Raw genomic sequence first — 18,570 nt, 5'->3', positions numbered from 1 at the left:
GTGAGAGGGGAGCAGCTGTGTTACATCTCAGACCAATATGAGCTACTGACAAGTGCTTAGATCCAAAAATACTACACTGGGTCACTACCAAACAGACACAACCAGAGGTTCACCACAGTACACGCTCATGCACTCATGGACCATCTGCAGGCCTCCAGTAACATACATACAGTTGCTCATGAACACCTATTCAGCATTTGTACACTGAGAATAACTTTTTAAAGCTTGAAAAAATATACAAGAACAATACACAAATGATTGAGAATAATCCAGACGTTCGCACGGAGTTCGTCAGATGAAAAACAAGAGAAAGCAAAGTAACATATAAAAAGGGAAGAGTATTATTTTTCTTTTTACAAAGATTACAGCAGATAAAATACATATATCTAGAGCATCTGGTACTAGACAATATAATTACAAAAAGACAATTTAGCCAAGTGCATTAGTGGATTTCAAACAGTCAATCAGTCACTACATTTTGTGTCTTGTTGCATCGTGAAAATGAGCAAATTCTATTAATCTGATGCAAAATGATATAAATTAATTTGCTCTTTCACTGTTAATGTGTAATGATATAATGAAACCAGTGTGTGTGTGTGTGTGCGTGTGTGTTGGTACAGAGCACAAGAGTGCACTGTCTGTAAAAACTTTAATAAGCACACAAACAGAAGTTTTTATTGCTTCGTTGAGCCTTTTGTGCTGCTTTTATCCTTGGCCTGGCCCTTTGATTGGTCGCTGTGGAAAATACAAAACAAAGTAAATAATTACAGTTCAAGAGCTAAATTAAGTGCAGTGTCATGTCATGATAACAATATACTTATCAAAGTGCACTGTACGTGACTGCTATCAGTGTCTCCCACTTGTTTGTCATTTGATCCTGAACTGCAGATTCTGGTCCGTCTTCAACACTACACGTGGTCTGAGCATGTAATACTGACCTGTGGGCCTGTTCAGAACCGGTGAGGGCTGCCCGGTGAACACCACGGAGTCGAGGTTCCTCCAGGCGGGACATGGGGCCGGATGGCTGAAACTTGGACACCTCCTGCTGCCACTCGTCGTCAAAAGACTGTGCTTCAGCTGGGGGAGGAGGATCAGGATCATGTTAGGCCACATTCTGTCTGTGGACTGATGGACTAGAAATGCGTGCACAGTGGCACTTACAGAGGAATAATGTTGCGTTCAACTGGCCGGTCTACTTAACAAATCCACTGAACTTATCAAAACACATAAACACGTATGATCTGACCCCATTCAGACATCTGGAAAGTGTTGAATGGCCAAAGATGGTCCTAAAACTATGGCTATTTCCTGTTTATCTATCATTGTAATGGCATCTTGTTTTTTTTTTTTATATTGTGAATCAAGGTACATAGTGTCAAAATTAGAAAGAAGATTTCTTCCAGAGTGATCTCTGAAGTAGCTCCTTCAAGCAGTTATATTTTTGAGTAGTAACCATGCGTAGCTACTGCAGCAACTCAATGAAGAAGCAGAACTCAGGGAGCTGAGAGAGCACATCTATACACTCCCTGTCTCACTTTAACGTACATTCATCCAGATTCTGAAAGTCCTGGTTGAACTCCTTCTCTCCTGTTTTCTTGTTGTATTTCTTCTCAACCACATGTCCCCTGTCCTGGATGTGGTGACCAATGGCCATCTTCTCCAGACCACTCTCAGAGTCTTTAACTGCTCGCCGGGTCTCTTTGATCTGATGATAAAACATTGTTAAACCCATCAGACACGTCAGTTGATCCACGAAAAAGCAGATTAATTCCAGAGATTAGCAATCAACATGTTTATTAACATGTATATTACATTAAGTCCAGTCACAAAGTAGACAGTTGGACAGTTTGACCAGTCAAACACAAGTGTAGCTAATAATAGTATTAATGGCTGCATTCCATTTAGGGCCCTGGTATTGTGTGTGCAGGATCACCGAAATGATCTCTGAATGATCTCTGGCACACCTTAATGGAACAGAGCCATCATATGCCACTGTGAGAAAAGTTTGCTTGTGATAATGTCCTCACAAGGAAAGGCCAGAGGGGACATTATCGCCACGATCACTCAGGAAGGACAGAATGAGTGAGTCCTCTACAGACAGATGTACTTCTCTGAGCTCAATGTACTGAACTGTGCTCTAATGTACTGATATAAAGTAGTAACACATCTGATGGGGCACTTACGCCTCCAGGGGCACGGCGTGTCGATGAGGTTGCCTGGAAGACCTTGGGGGGCTCATTTCCAACCTTTGAATATGTCATGACTGACGAGGAGCTGAATGAGTGGGTGTTTGTATCTGTGGACATGTTCTCCTTGAACACACAAACACGCGCTGTTAAGCAAATGCAGCTCATGTACCACAACAGTTGGAGAAAAGAGGCAAAACAAAAGGAAGAGAGCTCAAAACCATGACATGAGTAAACTCACAATGTTTCTGTGCATCTCCTCCATCCTGTTTTTCATGTTGGCCATCATGTTGTCGAACATGCCGAAAGGGTTCCTCATCATGTCCTGCACCAACACAAAAGAAAAAAAACAGCCAAAGGCCAGAAGAGTTGAATGGCCGGGACCTCGTGTGCCACGTGGTCACTAGGCATTACCAGCTCGTAAAACAACTCCATCATGTGTACAAACATACATGCACAGAATACAGTGTGCTAAATGTGTCTTGCATGTGTGCCACCTGGGACACTGCAACCAGGACATTCACAATTTATCACTTTACAATATGTGACCTAGTAACATTCATAACAAAACTAGAAACCAAATCCAGCGTGCAAATAAGCATGGTATTCATGTCTTTATTTAGGGTTTTTACTGTACACAGAATTTAAAGGTGGCCAACTTGCTCTAATTGTGTGCATCAACTTGACTGCATGTTTGATGTTGGGATTTACAGCAGTGCATTTAACAGATAAGACGGTAGTATTTGTTGACGGACATAAACTGTATTATCTAAATTAAAAAACACATTTTTATCACTGTCATTATTATATAAATGCAAAGCACCTCGTGGAACTGGGTTGTAACTCACAAACTTTTCTTAGTTCAAGGACCCAGTGCATGATTACATTTATTTTCCTATTCAAAAGAATTCTGTAGGTCACAGTTGCCTGATTTTTAGCTATGCACATTGCAGTAAGAAGCCATCAATCACCATGCATGATGTGTGAGGGTGTCGTTAAAATGGACCCAAATCTGGCAGGAACAGATGCATCATCAGCCTCGTACAACAGACACTCCTCATTACAACACAATCAAAGGAACAAGGGTGATGATGTGGCAGTACATGTCAGATTTTGCAAAACTTCCATACTGGTCACAGTGTTTCCACAATAATTATTTAGTATGGCAGTAGTGTCTGTGCTTTTCTGAGGGGGGTGTAACGACAGGTTGGTTAGTTGTGGGCTGCATTCAAAATATTCCCAAAATTCTGCAAATTACTTGTTGTAAATATTAATCGAATCCATTTGTTTCACAGTTAAACCTGATGCCCCATTATACAGCAGGTGGAGCAGGCATCTTGCTTGTAATGCAATTTTGGCCCCTGGAGTATAGTAAAAAAATAAAAAAATAAAAAATAAATCCTGATATTGGGTAAAATTGGCCAATTAGCCCATGTAGGCAGACCCACTGAATGCTACTGTACACACGCTGTTGTTGTTTCAGCTGGATCCCTTATCTTCACTGCAGCTGATTGAAAAATACTGTACATATCCTGGTGAAAACATCTGCTTTAGGTAAATAGTTGACTTAATGTTGGATGTTGTGTGTGGGTGTTCTCTATTCCTGAATTAATGACTATGTAATCAATAAATTTCCCGGTAAATATAAGTGATGTCACTTACTACTTCACCCTTAGTGCCTGTGGAGAATTGAACCTTTAGCACATACTGCACTGTTTAATGTTTTGCAAATAGTATCTTTTCCCTCATAGTTAGAACTTTTCTATACACTGTAGTTACTGCTATACTAGAGCACATCCTGAGGGTGAAGTGCTAGTGGCCTCAAAGAGTGCAGGTCGATTAAACTGTGCTGTAACTAAGTTAAAATGATTGCTGGCAATATGATGATGGGAAATGACGCAATCTTGTGTATATGGATTGGAGTGACGGGTGTAGATTTGGAGTGTATGTAGTGGAAACACTGTGACCAGTTATAGAGTGGGAGCATGCACTTGGCCATGCAGCAGAGGACTCTACTGACCGTGCTGTCAATACTGCCAAAGGGCAACAATGACCGGCTCATATCCTGAGGATTCAAGTAATATCAGTTTAGCAACATAGCATTGTATTTTATTTGTATAGCATATTACACACACACACACACACACACACACATCATGTAGACTTTTTGCACGTTTGTTGAGGTTGTTGCCAGTAAGCTGTTAGGTTGTCTTACATCGGTCACTAAGCCCTTGACACAGCTACACAGAGCTCTCCACACGGCCGTCAGCACAACCCTTCAAGGCCGTGAACCTTCTGGGAGTGTGAGCACCAAGGAGGGGCCCGCCTGCAGCCTTCAGTCAGACCCTGTGTTCTCTGGGCCAAAACCGCAGGTGTTTATGACCCTGCGGCCCTGGATAAGCATCTCAACATCCATCGCTATGTGTGTGTGTGTGTATTTTCTGGGGTGTGATGCACAGGGGTATTGTGCGTAATCAGTGGGGTGTTGAATGACTTGTGTTCCACGTGTAATTGGGTCGCATTGCCAGAGATTAGCGAGGCTTTAACACTGAAACTGAGCTTCATTCTGGGAAGGCTGCAGTGGGCAGGATGGACCAGTCAGGACAGGGATCTACCAGGGGTGAAAGAGTCCAAGGCTGCTCTCTCAGCTCTTTTCAAATGTCAAGCTGATGTAAAACGCTCCTGACCAGTATCTCTGAAGCCTCACCGCCAATTTTATCCCAGAGTGGCATGTATGAACTAATAAATGCCGGTTACATATCTGCAGCATTATATTTAGACCGCGGTTGAGCAGAGGAGAGATTGAGGGTGTAAAATAAGGAACGTAGACCCAGTGGTCTTTAACACATTATTTTAGGCTGTCTGGACAACTGCAGATTGACATTCTCTTTTCTATCTCTCTCTCAATCTGATATTGAACCTGCCACTGTGCCCTCTGAGGCAGGCTGCTCCTGCTCCTGGGGGAGCTTTGAGTTACATCATAGGGGACGTGCAATGTAGATGTGATTCATACTTAAAAGGAAAAGTGAGGTTGTGTCTAGCTCCAAGGAAGTGGTGTATCACCGGGGAGTTAGAGACACTTTGTGAAATGTGTGCTCTTAGAACTAGAACACCACAGAGAAGACAAGGAGGCACTGAATCTGATTGTGGGGACTGTGATGTTTTTAAAGCTGCTATAGGTGAATTTGCCAAATGTTTCTTCTCACTTTATTTGAGTGTCGGAGCAGGAGGAAAATCTAACTTAAAGGGTATAAATCTATAACAAAGACGACATGAGCTCTGCCTATGCTAGTAGTTAGTGCCTTTTCCCAGCCCTAGCACCACCAGCCTTGCTCATTACAAACCACAGAATCAAAGAAGGAATATCTAACTTATAATGATGCTTGATTGTCATTCAACAGTACTTTTTACAAACAAGTGCTCAGATGAATGAGCGCTTTGAAGGGTGATATAAACCAGGTAGTGGATATTGGCAAGAGCCTGGGAAATGTGAGAACTCATAGCAGCCTTGGAAGGTAAGATGGGGCTTATTTTCCCACTGGCAATCTAATGCTTAGTAAGCTAATACAAGAAGTGCAAGCCTTCTAGCATTATGTGGCCAATGTGTGTGTGTGTATTGGCATGCCAGCGTATGTGGGTTATTTTGCATGCTGTGACTGTGTGTAATTGTGCTTGTGAGCATGTTTTAATACCGCGTGTGTGTTTATGTATGTATCTTTGTGTGGACAATTGTGCCTGTGATATTGGAGAGCAGTATGAGAGTGAGCTGTCTGTCATCTAGCCGCTAATGCACCAGCACTGCCAAGGCACATTCTGCCAAACAGATGGACCAAAAGAGCAACAATGAGAAAACAGAGTGTCCATGACATCCGCACACATGCCTTTACAAAGCCAACAACACAGCACCAGAGCTTCAGCCCTCTGACCACTGCTGGGCACCATAACATTGCTCCATGTCTTCAGATAAATCAGTATGTGTGGGAGTGGGAGAGCAGAGTTGTGATACTGTGATAAAAATGTATGGTAATTCAGTTAACTGTAATTCCATGTATCTCACCATACAGTAGGTTTATTGTTCTTGGCAATTAGCAGTCAAGAGATCGGGAGGATATATAGAAATCTTTTTTCCTGCCAAACTGCAAAGATCTCACATCAGCTTCTCTTATAACTCGTGATCCAGCTCAGCAGAGCCCTACCTTGTTTTTGTGCTGCAAAAACTCTCCACCTGACACAGGATTGAATGTTTTATGAACTCCTCATAATGTCCTGTTGTTCCTCAAAAAAGAAAAAAATAACTCTGCCAATGGACTAAGACACTGTATGTTCATAAGCAAATATCTTTTCAACAACTGATGGACAAGCCAAACAACATATGAAACATATACAAAAACAGTATATTACTAATATTAGATTCAATGATTTGTGTGGATGGACATCTTGCAGTGTAGCTCCATTTCACCCGCAGTCACTGAGGTCATTAGTCAGGCACTCAGAGCCCCTCCTCAGCTGGCATTAGCTAGTTAATGGCATGATGCTAATAAAGAGAAAGCAGGTTGCTGGCTATTGAGGCTAGGCTTCTGATGAAAGTCATTATCAAGGATAAATATACAGGCTCTCATGAGGTAGTGGGATTAAAGCAGGTGACAGGGACTAAGTTTGACTTAGCAGGGATATATAAGCAGTACAGGGGCTGATTTGATTTGGAAAGGTTAACTGGGGAAAAACATGGCAGACCAAAACTATCCCCCTGCCTGTCTTCCTGCTTTTTCATTACCAAAATGTTCCCGAGCAAACAATTGGTCCATGAGTACTCTCTAACCACCATAACCTTGACCACGTAGTGAAAATGTGTGAAAAAGATTTATGGGGAAGACTTATATTTTAAGTTAACATGACAACTAGGCCAACTAGAATGAGATCAAAATATCATCATGCTCATTTTCAGCAGCAGCTCACCTCGGCAGAGCAAAGCAGAATTCTCTGGGGTCCTATTGGTTCGAGTGTTAAAGAAGTCTGTGTGTGTATTCGCAAGAAAGCAGTGTGTCAGTGGAACAATGCACTATAAATAGGGCTCCTCAGGGCTAGATATAACTGTCCAGAGAGGCCAACGGGGTTGCCCTTCTACTAAACCAGAGACTCACATGGCCCCATACCTCAGTGAGTGGTGCTCCAGTTACGCTGCCAGTGGCCAGCTTCCACTATACCCTTAGTAAAATTAGCACTCCCTTCAAAAGCTAATCTTCTGAGGTTATAAGCCCATGAACAGTGAACAGAGAGTCATAAGGCCTAACTGTAGGAGCAAACTACTGAAGCAGGGGCTTCATCCTTCGTCCCACATAGACCCAAATGATATGTATGTAGGCTAGTCAGTCACGTGTCTGTACACACATATGGTTTCTGTAACACACGAGGTAGAGCTTTATTTCCTATTACTTGTGGCCACAAGTCAAACCACTCAAAATTGTAAAAGGAGTGCGTCTTGAAATGCATGTTCTCACCCTGTGTTCGCCCCTCAGCGCCGGGGATGAGCTAGGATGTTCTGCCATGTCGCGACCACGGTTTCTGCCATCCATTATACTGGGCCCGCCGAATGGCTCAGAGAAGCTACGCATCATCTGCCGCATATGTTCCCTGTGAGCCCGGAATGGATCCCTATGGCAGAGGAAGAGGAAGTAAAGACAAAGCGAAACTCAACGTTCACTGAGGAATTCTACACAACTCTGCAAGACGATGCTGAGGGCTGCAAATCATGATAAAGGTTCCCAGAGAGGAAAAACAAGTGAAAAAGGTCTCTACACCACATACTGTACTCCTATATGTATTACTCAACTATGCCAGCTTGGAGCCCACTGCTGATGAGTTATGCAATGAACACAACACATTGAAATAAGAAGCACCCCTAAAATAATTTCAGCCACCCTTACACTCTCCTCAGAAGTCGGGTCAAGTGTGGCCACACTAACTCAGCAGGTGTTCACTCATGCAATAAGTCAAAGTGACTGTAGCACACAGAGTCAGTGCAGATAGTTATTCAAAAATGATCAATTACTGATTACTTTCTCCAACTTATACAGACAAATCTGTTACTCAAAGCTTTGCTTTACTTTTAATGTCCCTCCTAAATGGAAACATTTACATGGACATAACATTACATTATATGAATACATTATGAAGTAACACCCAGTCTGCCCTCACATTTTTATTTACCTTTTAAGCTTACTTTTGAAAACACAGTTGCGTAAAAATCAGTGTCTGTGCTCCATCCAGCTGTTGGTAGGTAACGTTAAGAGTTTCACTAAATTGTAACTGAAATGTGATTTACACATTTAAATATAATAAATAAATATAATAACTAAGTTCAAATGTGCTCAATGCAGGGAGGCGGTAACATGACAGAGCCCAAAGTAAACAGTTAACAAGCTGTTCACCTTAGTTAGCCACATTTTATTATTATATAAATTACAAATCTAGTGAGCCAACGTGAACCAAACAAGCTGTGAGTGATGAACACAACCAAGTTAATCAACCTAAGTCAGGCCTAATATATCAATGTCTCCTTTAATGACTAAACTTGAAGTATAAGTGGAGCTAAATTTGACCTCTTCTGCACCTCTTCTCACTCGTTTATTTAATGTTAGCCTAGCTAAAATATAATAACCTCAGTTTTAACGTTCACATTATTAGCTTGATAGCCTTGGAGTTTGTGTGTTTGTCTGGGGATCACAGTCCGAAAGTCTATCTTGACTGGGATATAACTACACCTTCAACTGTTTTTCCCCCGTGATAAAACTGCGCCTGAGTTTATTTCAATTGATGCATTATGTAAACAACCTACAAGCCAAAACATTCTAATACATTATAACAGTTTAACAACTCACGACAAAAACGGATCCTCATCAAACTCCCTGAGATTACTGTTGAACATTTCCACGGATTTTCAAGCTGTGGACAGAAAACTGAGACAAAAGATTTTGATTTTGATGATAAATAATCCGTTCCGCCACAGGTGTCCCGGCTCCACCGCTCAGCCTCGGTAATGTTACTATGGAGGGGGAGGCACGCAATATGATTTAGAAGCAAACTCACAATGACACCGGCCACGTGATACGAATCCGGCCCTGGGATTGGCTGGTTATTCGAGCTTCGAACAGGTTCTATCCGCTGGCTGTATGTTGTGGGTGGCTGCCATGGCAACGGCACTCTAGAAATGTCTTGTATAACTCAAATTTTAGCGTGTCGCTTGTGCATGTCACCACGCAATTAGCTGTGTGCTTATCTAACTTACCCTCACAGGGTGATGCAGCTAGTTAAACTAAGTCCAAACTGCAGAAATATCAACGGCTGTTGAGGTGAAGCAGAAATCACATCAGGCAACTCTCTAAGACTAAATTAACTTCTTAGACTGTTTAGTTTCTAAGGTGATTGTTGGTTTGGTAATTGTAGGGTGTGAAGACATTAGGGGCAGTCACTGGACACATGTGAGGGGGGTATACACACATTTCACTAACACAGCAAAGCTTTATTTGTGTGCTTGCCCTAGCAAATCATTTTGTACATTCTCATTTATTATTTCATTACAACACTCACTATTTGGAGGGTACGGGAGTGACACAGTGTCCCAGACTGAGTATAGATTTACCATCTGGTTGTTCCACAAATAGGCCTTAGAGTGGACTCTACACTGCCTTAAATTCCTGCTCAAACAAGGACACAACATTGAATAAACATAAACAAAAATCACTGAACATGAGTCTATATATTTAAGAGGAAGGCAAAGTTTAGGACAGGAGAGAAGACGTTTACTCCAGTCATATGTCAATCCTGATGCAGACCAAAGAAATAAGACTACCTCAGGCTGAGTCAGGCTACTTTTAGTAAGCTACTGTATGGCAGGGTGACTCACTTATCTATATCTATCTGAAGATACTGCTGCTATCTTACAAGTGTCACAAGTTTTAGGTGAAGAGGGAGATGCTGTTTCTATCATTGCAATCCCACTTACATGTCTCTATCATTCACCCACAAAAGCACAAGAGAGTTTTCACTCCAAAAAAAAACACAGCTAACTTTATTTACCGAGTTGATTACAAAAGACAAAATGTATCAAATCCAACACGTACATGATAAAACAGCTTCTTCCTTCATTAAAAAATAAATGAAGGCAAATAAAGAACAGTAGGTTGTTTAATTGAATTACATTAACATTACTAAAATAATAAGCACATCAGGCATCAGAACTGTTCATTTGTTCAAGTTCTCACAAGTTTTATCACAGCCAAGAGAAATTAGTGGAAGGGTGAGAAGTAAGAAAAGTTGTGATGTCCTAAAACAAGACAGACACAATAAAAGCAATTGGAACTGCACTGAGAACAGAAAGGATCTTCTGGGTTTCTGGTGTCCTTTAGGTCACAGGACTTCCCATGAGCCTCTCCTGCCGCAGCGACATCAGTCTGTTGAGCCACAGCTCCTCAGCCTTCTCCTTGTCCATGAACAACTGCAGGAGAGCGTAGAGAGACAAAGGTACAGATAAGGACAGGGACCACAGGACTAAAGGGAACCACCAACATCAGGCTCACCATTCAAGAACCAGGTTTGCTTTATTTTGTTAGTATTAGCGCAAAGAGAAAAACAGCTATAGATTGATCGACATCTCAGTAGAACAAACCAAGAATATCATAACTATTTTATTTCAAATGATAGGGCATGGCATGAAAGAGTGGAAAACTGTGACTCTACTGAAAAACACAGAATAAAAACTGCATTTCTGGCATGTCAAGGTATAAAATCGAAATCTTAGACATGAATGAACTAATCATTTGGGCTTTACAACATCGAAACATGCCCATAACAATTTCCTAATCAAATGTCTTGTTTTGACTATCAGTCCAAAATATTGAATTTATGGTAATGTAAGACAAGGAAAAGCAGTCAATTCTCACATTTGAGAACCTGAAACCATAAAATGTTTGGCATTATTGCTGGCAAAATTACCAAAAAAGTTACCAATTTATTTTTACGACTCATCTTCGCATATTTTAACTAGCTGACAGACAGTATTTAACATGGTTTGTAATCTTTCCAAGTCCACTGCCTGTCTAAATAAAGGTACCCAGAAACACAGGTACATACACACAATATTCACAATATTTTGACATTAGTTTTTCCCAAACGAACGGCACTCAACATACGACTCATGTAGTTCTGTGGGCCTAGCGATGTGTTAGCCTGGTGACAGGAAAAGGCCCACATGTGACTTGTATTCACCGCAGTACATCACCAGCTGTAATGATATTGATTGTAAGAGGGCTATAAAACTGCTGCTGCAAGTGTCTGATGAATGAAGGCATCTGTTTATTAGGAAGTAACATAATGACTACGAGACTGAGAAGCAGGGCACTGAGGCATAGGGGAAAATTGGAAGATCATTTCTGTATTCACTGTGTGTGTGTTTGTGTTGACATGCCGACTATGTGTACATACTGTACATCTATGTGATGATATGTGTGTATTATTATGCAGATTGTAGAGCGAACCAGGCCACGTCAATCCTTCATTCCTAACCCACGCTGCTTACAGCTGAACCGCATGTTATCTGTGTGTTAGATTCAACACCAGTGAGTTCTTGTCTGTCGACCCCGCGCTGGTGTCATGGTGCTAATGAGGCTGTGTGTGTGGGATGACAGTATCTGGGCCGGGCTAATGGGACTCATCTGTTCTAATTGGAAGTGGAGCTGGAGCTGGAGCCGAGGCCGGGGCCCGCCTGGGGCATATTGCTACCATACATCAGCCTGTCTGAGGGTGTGTATGTGTGTATTTTAGCTACAGGGTGGTGTGTGTGTATTTGAGGGGGTTATCTGCATACGTCAGGGCATAACTTAGTTTCCCCAGTGGAGATAGATGACTGGGAAGCCCCAGGGAGCGTTATTGGAGTTTAAAGTTTCCTTCTCGTTTTTCATCATTGGCCTGCAGGCAGGGGAGGAGGTGATGTTAGGAGGCTATAATCTACTATACCGCAGTGTCCCATACTATACGAAGCACAGCATCAGAATAAGCAGGAATGGTGTAAATAGTGGTGGTGGTGTTAGTGGCAGTGGTATCTTTAAATGAAAAAAGTTTACAAAGTTTGTCCAATCATTAAGCACCATACTCATAAAAACAAGACGGCACCAAAAGATAAAATGACAAGAAGCGAGACCAACTTTAGCTGCGCCAGAGGAGTGGAAGTTGCTCATTGGCTCAGAGGGTGTTAAAAAGTCTGCGTTATAACAGCTTGGTGTGATATTGAAGCAAACAGAAAAACTCTAAACCTAACAGCGAAAGGGGTTTGCTTTGTGTGAACTTACACTGGGATGAGCGAGCGGGTCACTGTCATTATAGACTATGGAGATGGGAAGAGTGACATCCTGAGAATCTGCCCTGTCTGACTCCAGCTTCACCTCAGCCGGCTCAGTCTGTGCTCACGGAAATACACAAAACATGCAAAAATGTGTCACACTCAAACTAAAATGACCACATTCAAACATTTAAATAGGCTTTGGAGAACCAAAACACACACACACACACTGATAAAGAAACATGATTAAATATAAGCATATAAACGGTAGACACAATTATGAAAGGAAACCATTGAAAAAAAATAAAAATTAAAAACATGTAAATAAATTGCAAATAGCTCGAGAAAGATCTTGAAGAACAAAAGAAAAAAAAGAATTTCAGATTTGGAAAATGTTTTGCTTTCCCAAATTGCAAATTAATTGATGTCCTTTAGCACATGTAGTGCATCATTGCCTGTTGGTATAAAACATTTGCAGATTTCTGTACACCAACACTGATATATAATATACTATGAAGATTATTTAAGATTATATAATACATAGTATATACATTTAGTATGTGGTACAGAATTGGGTCCCTGAAAATAATTGTGAAATGCAATATGACATTTGTCCAGCAGGTGGCAGTGAATGTCTGGCTCATGCAACAAGCTTCTAGAAAGCAGTGCATTGATAGTAATCAGCTTGTATCCTGAATTGAATTTTCATGTCTCACTCCATCTGTGTATGCGTGTGTGTGTTTCTCCCCTTGTATTTTCTGTAAGTGAGTCTAATTGTGCTAAACCAGCAACTGCAGCGTGAGCAGGCTCATGTAAACATTCAAACACATCTGATTTACGACACCTTAGTGTGCCGCAACATTAGACACATTTTGTTACAGTTGAAGTCAAAGGAAATGTATTTTCCCCTTTCTTTCAACTGAAAAGGACTTGACCTGTCCCATGAGTCCAAGCTCATAGAAGGACATGTGATATTTAGAAAGTATTCCCTTGAGGTATCACTTAAAACTATAATAAGCCCCATATTTGGAAGGATGGCCTGTTCTCCTAGTTGTACTTGATAAAGAAGAAATATCAAAATGAATACTTTGCCAAGTCCATTCATGTTTCAAACACTCCTAAAACCAGCCCCAGAGCAAAAGTTTACCCAGTTGGAACGATCTATTTAAAATTCATTTGGCAGGATACAAAAAGTGAGCGAGATATAAAACACGCTGGCTGTTTGTGGTGTGTGTGGTGATGTGCCAAATATCAGATAGTATAACTGGTCATCACAATTCTTGCTATTAATATGCTGAACATACATTTCTAATGAATGCAGCTTGCTTGAAATAGAAAAAAAACCTTTGGCAATATTTAGTATAAATTGGTTTAATTGTCAGTTTCATTAAATAACAAATAATAAGATCTGTTCTGGGGTAGTCAAACAATGTTTAAATGTAAATTATATTTATCCATTATTCTCTTCATTGCAGCCAATGATGTGATATAGCTAAAAGACTCTGAAAGACTGTGAAACCTTCCCAACTAAGAATGAATCGTCTGGATATCTTAAGTGATATTTGACTAATGATGAGGACGATACCCAAGAGATTACTCTGACTGAGAGTGGGTTTAAAAACTTGAGTTTGTATTTCATTAAAACACTTCTGTTCTCCAAAAGCAACTGATTAAAATATTGCAGAACTCCTTTTTTGTATTTCAAATTTGTTTTTCTTTGCAAAAGAAAATTATTTTTCTACATTATGTTTGGTGATTGATTCCAACTTTATACACATGTGAGAACAGACCTGACATGTACTTTTTCCCCATATAGGAGATTTAGGTGTGAACAATGAAAGTTGATTCCCAGCTGGATAGTTGAAGTCTCAAGTTCAATATGTGAAGGGCGGCATTACACTCTGAGGCAGGAAGACAGAGTCTACTGTGCACGTGTCATCTGTGCAGTCTGCCCAGGCCAGGACAGATTGGCGTAGTCCAGTCCAAGCCGCAGCCACATGGGTCTTGACCTTTGTCAGACTCCCCAGGATGTGTCCCAAACGTCTGTGCGGGTCTGCTGTCACATGTTGTCGCCTATCTTTTCAAAACAGCCATGAGCCCCAACAAATCTAATTCCTGCTCCTTCAGAGACATTTCAATAATGACTTCTGTGTTTTGTCTGCATCTGTACAACCACAGGGGGGGAGAGAGAGACAGAGGGAGGAAGACAGGATGGCTGTTGCCTGCTGTGGCTTTTGTGTGGGTGCTGCTGCTTTGGAGGCGGCGAACAGTGGAGTGTCTGATGAAACTGTCTCAGGTCGGAACAAACTGCGCTGAATGAATGTTTGATTTGGTCTGGGCTGTCTCTGGACAGACGGCACAGCATTGGAGAGAGGTAAATTCAATAAGAGACAGAGTGAAAAGATAGCGAGAGTGAGGGACAGGGAGAGAAAGAGAGACAGAACGCACCTTTATATCATCCCTGGATGATTTGAAAGCCTGAGGAACAAAGGAATCACTCTCGATGGCCTCAATGTCCTTTATCCTTCGCACTTGCTCCTCCAGAGAAGTTCCCTCTGAAACACATGTTACACAGAAGAGAGGCTATGAACAAAAGCAGGCACACATGTCCAGAAACACACACACACACACACACACACACACACACACACACACACACACACACACACACACACACACACACACACGCACACACACACACACACACGCACGCACGCACGCACACACAGACACAGACACAGACACAGACACAGAGGGCCAGCCAACCCTTGTCATTCTCCGAAAGGCAGCAGCTTTCATTTGGAATGGGCTTAGTTGATTGTATGTTATCTCTCTGTAAAATGCTCTTTGACACATGCAATATGAAATATCTGATATTCCCCTATTTTAATCTTGGCCCCCATGAAAAAGGGCTCTTGTTTAGCCAAGGGCATACAGTCGCAACAAAAGGCAAGTGGAGAAAAAAAAATACTAACAAGATAATAGCCAGACAGAGAATTACACTCAGATAATGCATTCTAAAATAATCAAAATATGAACACAAACTCGCTGCAATGGAATTTCATTATGGAGACTAAATGTGATTAGCTTCCATACAGTTTTCATGTATCAGAACGTATTTTGCTCTGGCTTGTCCAATCAAACAAAAAGACAGAAAGGGTTTCCGGTAAATTACTCTTGGATATAAACACATCAGGATTCTGCATATCAGATAATAAATCATTGCAAGGATTCAAGAGCAGTCTTCGTAGCGTAGGAGGGCAAAAATAGGTGTGCCAGGAAAGTTAGCAACAGCAAGAAAGAAAAAAAAGACAGAGTCTGAATGCTCCCATTATTCTCTGGCTGTCAATCTTTCCACTGATCAGTCAATATTCATCCCTCTCTCCCCCATCCATCCGTCCTCTCCTGCACTCTCCCATCTCTCTGTCTGTCAATCCAGCAGACATCCATGTTTCCCTGCTCCACTCATGTAGGCTGTGTCATGAAAACAAGTGGATGAACACAAATGGGAACACACACACAAATGGGAACACACACACAAATGGGAACACACACACACACACACACACACACACACACACACACACACACACACACACACACACACACACACACACACACACACACACACACACACACACACACACACACACACACACACACACACACACACACACACAAAGAACATCAGGATACAAGTACTCCCGCATGTACTTGTGTGTTTGCAAACTTACATACTTTGCACTCACACTCATGGCCAGCATGAATATGTACATGCTACACCACACACACACACACACACACACACACACACACACACACACACACACACACACACACACACACACACACACACACACACACACACACAGCGTGCAATTGGAGCTAATAGCAGGAATTAATTCAATCCATTAGCAGCTACAGAAAGGGTGTCACAACAGATCTTCATGGCCCTGGTGTTTAATGAATAAATGAATATTTGTTCCGTCTTTCACAGCAAAGCATCACATGCTATCTCACACACATACACACACACACAGACCAAAAGGCACACCCTATTATAGTTCATAATAGCACTCAAACCAGCTTGGTTTTGATTTAAATGCACTGCAGAATTGGACAACTGAGTGACAAGTGGAATTAAGCCTTCCTATATGACGGACTATCAGCTTGTCATCCTGTGCGGGAAGATGTGAGCAGAGACGCATTGCACAGCGGCTCCAAAAATAGTCATTACCTTGACTGGGCTGCTAGATGAAGTCTGAACACTGGCCCAATATCCTCCTGGAGACTGTGGCCTGTCCTTCACACCTCTATCACCCCCACTCACTGCACGGCTGCATGTGTTTGGATGAAAATGAACGCCTGCGACTGGCCGACAATTAATTCAGCACAAATAATTCACTTTTTCAATTACCCCTCCTCTGCTCTCCTTTGAGCATGAATGCCCTACATAAAGAACTACCACACAAACAGCCACACTGACATGTATCCACACACACAGCCCCCATATCTGCTAGCATCTCCTTGGCAGGCCCGTCTGTTACTGGGCTGTCCGTGTGCGCTGCAGGAATCCATTAAGACCTCAGACTTTTTGACAAACACATTATTAGTAGATAAAATGACTTCCATATGCTGTTTGTCAGATGTCAGCGGGAAAAGATATGTATTTCATGAGAAAATCAGAAAATAATGGACTTTGAGTGCAGGCCTAGCGAGCTTAGAGGCAGACAAAAATCAATACTCTAGCTGGGCGAGCGCACTCCGCAGCTCGGAGAGGTCAAAGTTGATATTTAATATTGACACATTATCTGGCAAATTAATTTAACGGGTCGACTCGATTGTCACCGCATTAGGAGCGCTTCTCTGTCAGCGATGAGAGGAGGATAAAGTGAAAGCTGAGAGAGAGAAAACAGACAGAGAAAGAGACAGGAAGGAAAAGAAACAAAAGTAGACACAATTAAATGTACAGTATCTACTGCTTTAAATTAGGTTATTGGTAGCTCTCTATGGCATTTGTGTCTGGACGCTGAAATGCATTACAACCATTACTGCAAACCAGGATCAAACTCAATTTCGTATCTGCAGATTAGAGTAATGGATAGTGACCGAGCACTGTATATTAACGTGTGTTTGTGTCCTGCCATGTTTGCACCCATGCGTGTGTGTGTGTGTGTGTGTGTGTGTGTGTGTGTGTGTGTGTGTGTATAAAAGAGAGAGTCAGAAAACTCACTTGCCATCTCATTACTGAAATTAGTTGGACAGACAGCGGTGCTGATGAGTGGCTCAGAATCAATAGGCTATTGTTCTCTCTAAATAGCTGTTTGTCCACTTCATTGATTAAGACTAGAAGACGGGAGAGAAAATCAAACCAGCCAATGAAAACAGATTTCAGCTCATCTCCTTCAGCTTTCAAGATGAGAGCGTCGTGCAGCAGTTACACTTCCCTGCCAGAAGAGGGCGCTGTTCAACAACACATATCTACACATGAGCAGAGGCCCTGGGCTATGGCAGCGCTGTCTTTGTAAACTTGACTTTGGTCTACAGTTTGTCAATCAAGAGCAGCCGAGCTGAATATATTGCTGTTGCAGATTAATTCCAGTAATTGAGTGCACTAGCGTGCCAGCTAAATTACCGCAGCACTTGTTGTTGTTGTGTGGAAAAAAATTAATAAAAAGGAAAACTAACTGCTTGTTTTATTGAGGTCTCGCAAATTGTGGCAAATCTTTGACGGTGTTTTGGAATTATGTGGCAAACAGAGAGCTTAAAGGCATTTAATGAATGTATTAAAAATGAATAAGCCAAAGCAAAGAAAGGGCAAACTGTGCTGCTGTATTAATGGTGGGTAGTGTGTCTTCAGCACAGTAAGTACAAGAAAATATATTTGGGACCAGTCATGACAGAAAAAAGGTGACTCCCATTTTGATTTGGCCAGTTTAATGTAATATATATATTTTTCAGCTTGTCAAATACAGAGTATCAAGTTCACAAAGATTTGTTTTAAACTGAACCTTTATGTTTTTTCAATGGCCCTCTCTATGTGTTTCTCTA

At 41.6% G+C, this 18,570-nt stretch overlaps 2 protein-coding genes across 2 annotated transcripts in view; both read right to left on the bottom strand.

The window, feature by feature from the left end:
* Positions 1 to 438: 438 nt before the first annotated feature.
* Positions 439 to 9,153, bottom strand: mlf1 (myeloid leukemia factor 1). Its single transcript, XM_070906257.1, has 8 exons — positions 9,065 to 9,153; positions 7,685 to 7,838; positions 4,207 to 4,251; positions 2,428 to 2,511; positions 2,184 to 2,312; positions 1,546 to 1,705; positions 939 to 1,077; positions 439 to 735 (listed from the first exon to the last, which is right to left on the bottom strand). Exons 1-8 carry the CDS (start codon positions 9,109 to 9,111, stop codon positions 675 to 677), a joined length of 819 nt encoding a protein of 272 aa, XP_070762358.1. The 5' UTR covers positions 9,112 to 9,153; the 3' UTR covers positions 439 to 674.
* Positions 9,154 to 10,305: 1,152 nt separating this feature from the next.
* rsrc1 (arginine/serine-rich coiled-coil 1) overlaps positions 10,306 to 18,570 on the bottom strand; it is a 111,871-nt gene continuing 103,606 nt past the window's right edge. Inside the window, exons 8-10 of the mRNA XM_070906469.1 lie at positions 14,968 to 15,074; positions 12,530 to 12,637; positions 10,306 to 10,680 (exon numbers count right to left, since the gene is read on the bottom strand). Coding sequence (XP_070762570.1) covers positions 10,588 to 10,680; positions 12,530 to 12,637; positions 14,968 to 15,074 — 308 coding nt within the window. The 3' untranslated portion in view covers positions 10,306 to 10,587. The remainder of the gene's footprint in view (positions 10,681 to 12,529; positions 12,638 to 14,967; positions 15,075 to 18,570) is intronic.

Source organism: Enoplosus armatus, chromosome 5, assembly GCF_043641665.1.
Source record: "Enoplosus armatus isolate fEnoArm2 chromosome 5, fEnoArm2.hap1, whole genome shotgun sequence".
Taxonomy (NCBI): domain Eukaryota; kingdom Metazoa; phylum Chordata; class Actinopteri; order Centrarchiformes; family Enoplosidae; genus Enoplosus; species Enoplosus armatus.
This window is presented reverse-complemented; position numbering and strand designations above follow the sequence as displayed.

Excerpts from the sequence above, each read along its gene's own strand:
- mlf1 (XM_070906257.1), bottom strand. The coding sequence starts at position 9,111 with ATGTTCAACAGTAATCTCAGGGAGTTTGATGAGGATCCGTTTTTGTC. Across the intron at positions 7,839-9,064 it reads GATGAGGATCCGTTTTTGTC|GGATCCATTCCGGGCTCACA; the intron begins GTGAGTTGTTAA and ends CCTCTGCCATAG. Across the intron at positions 736-938 it reads GGTTCTGAACAGGCCCACAG|CGACCAATCAAAGGGCCAGG; the intron begins GTCAGTATTACA and ends TATTTTCCACAG.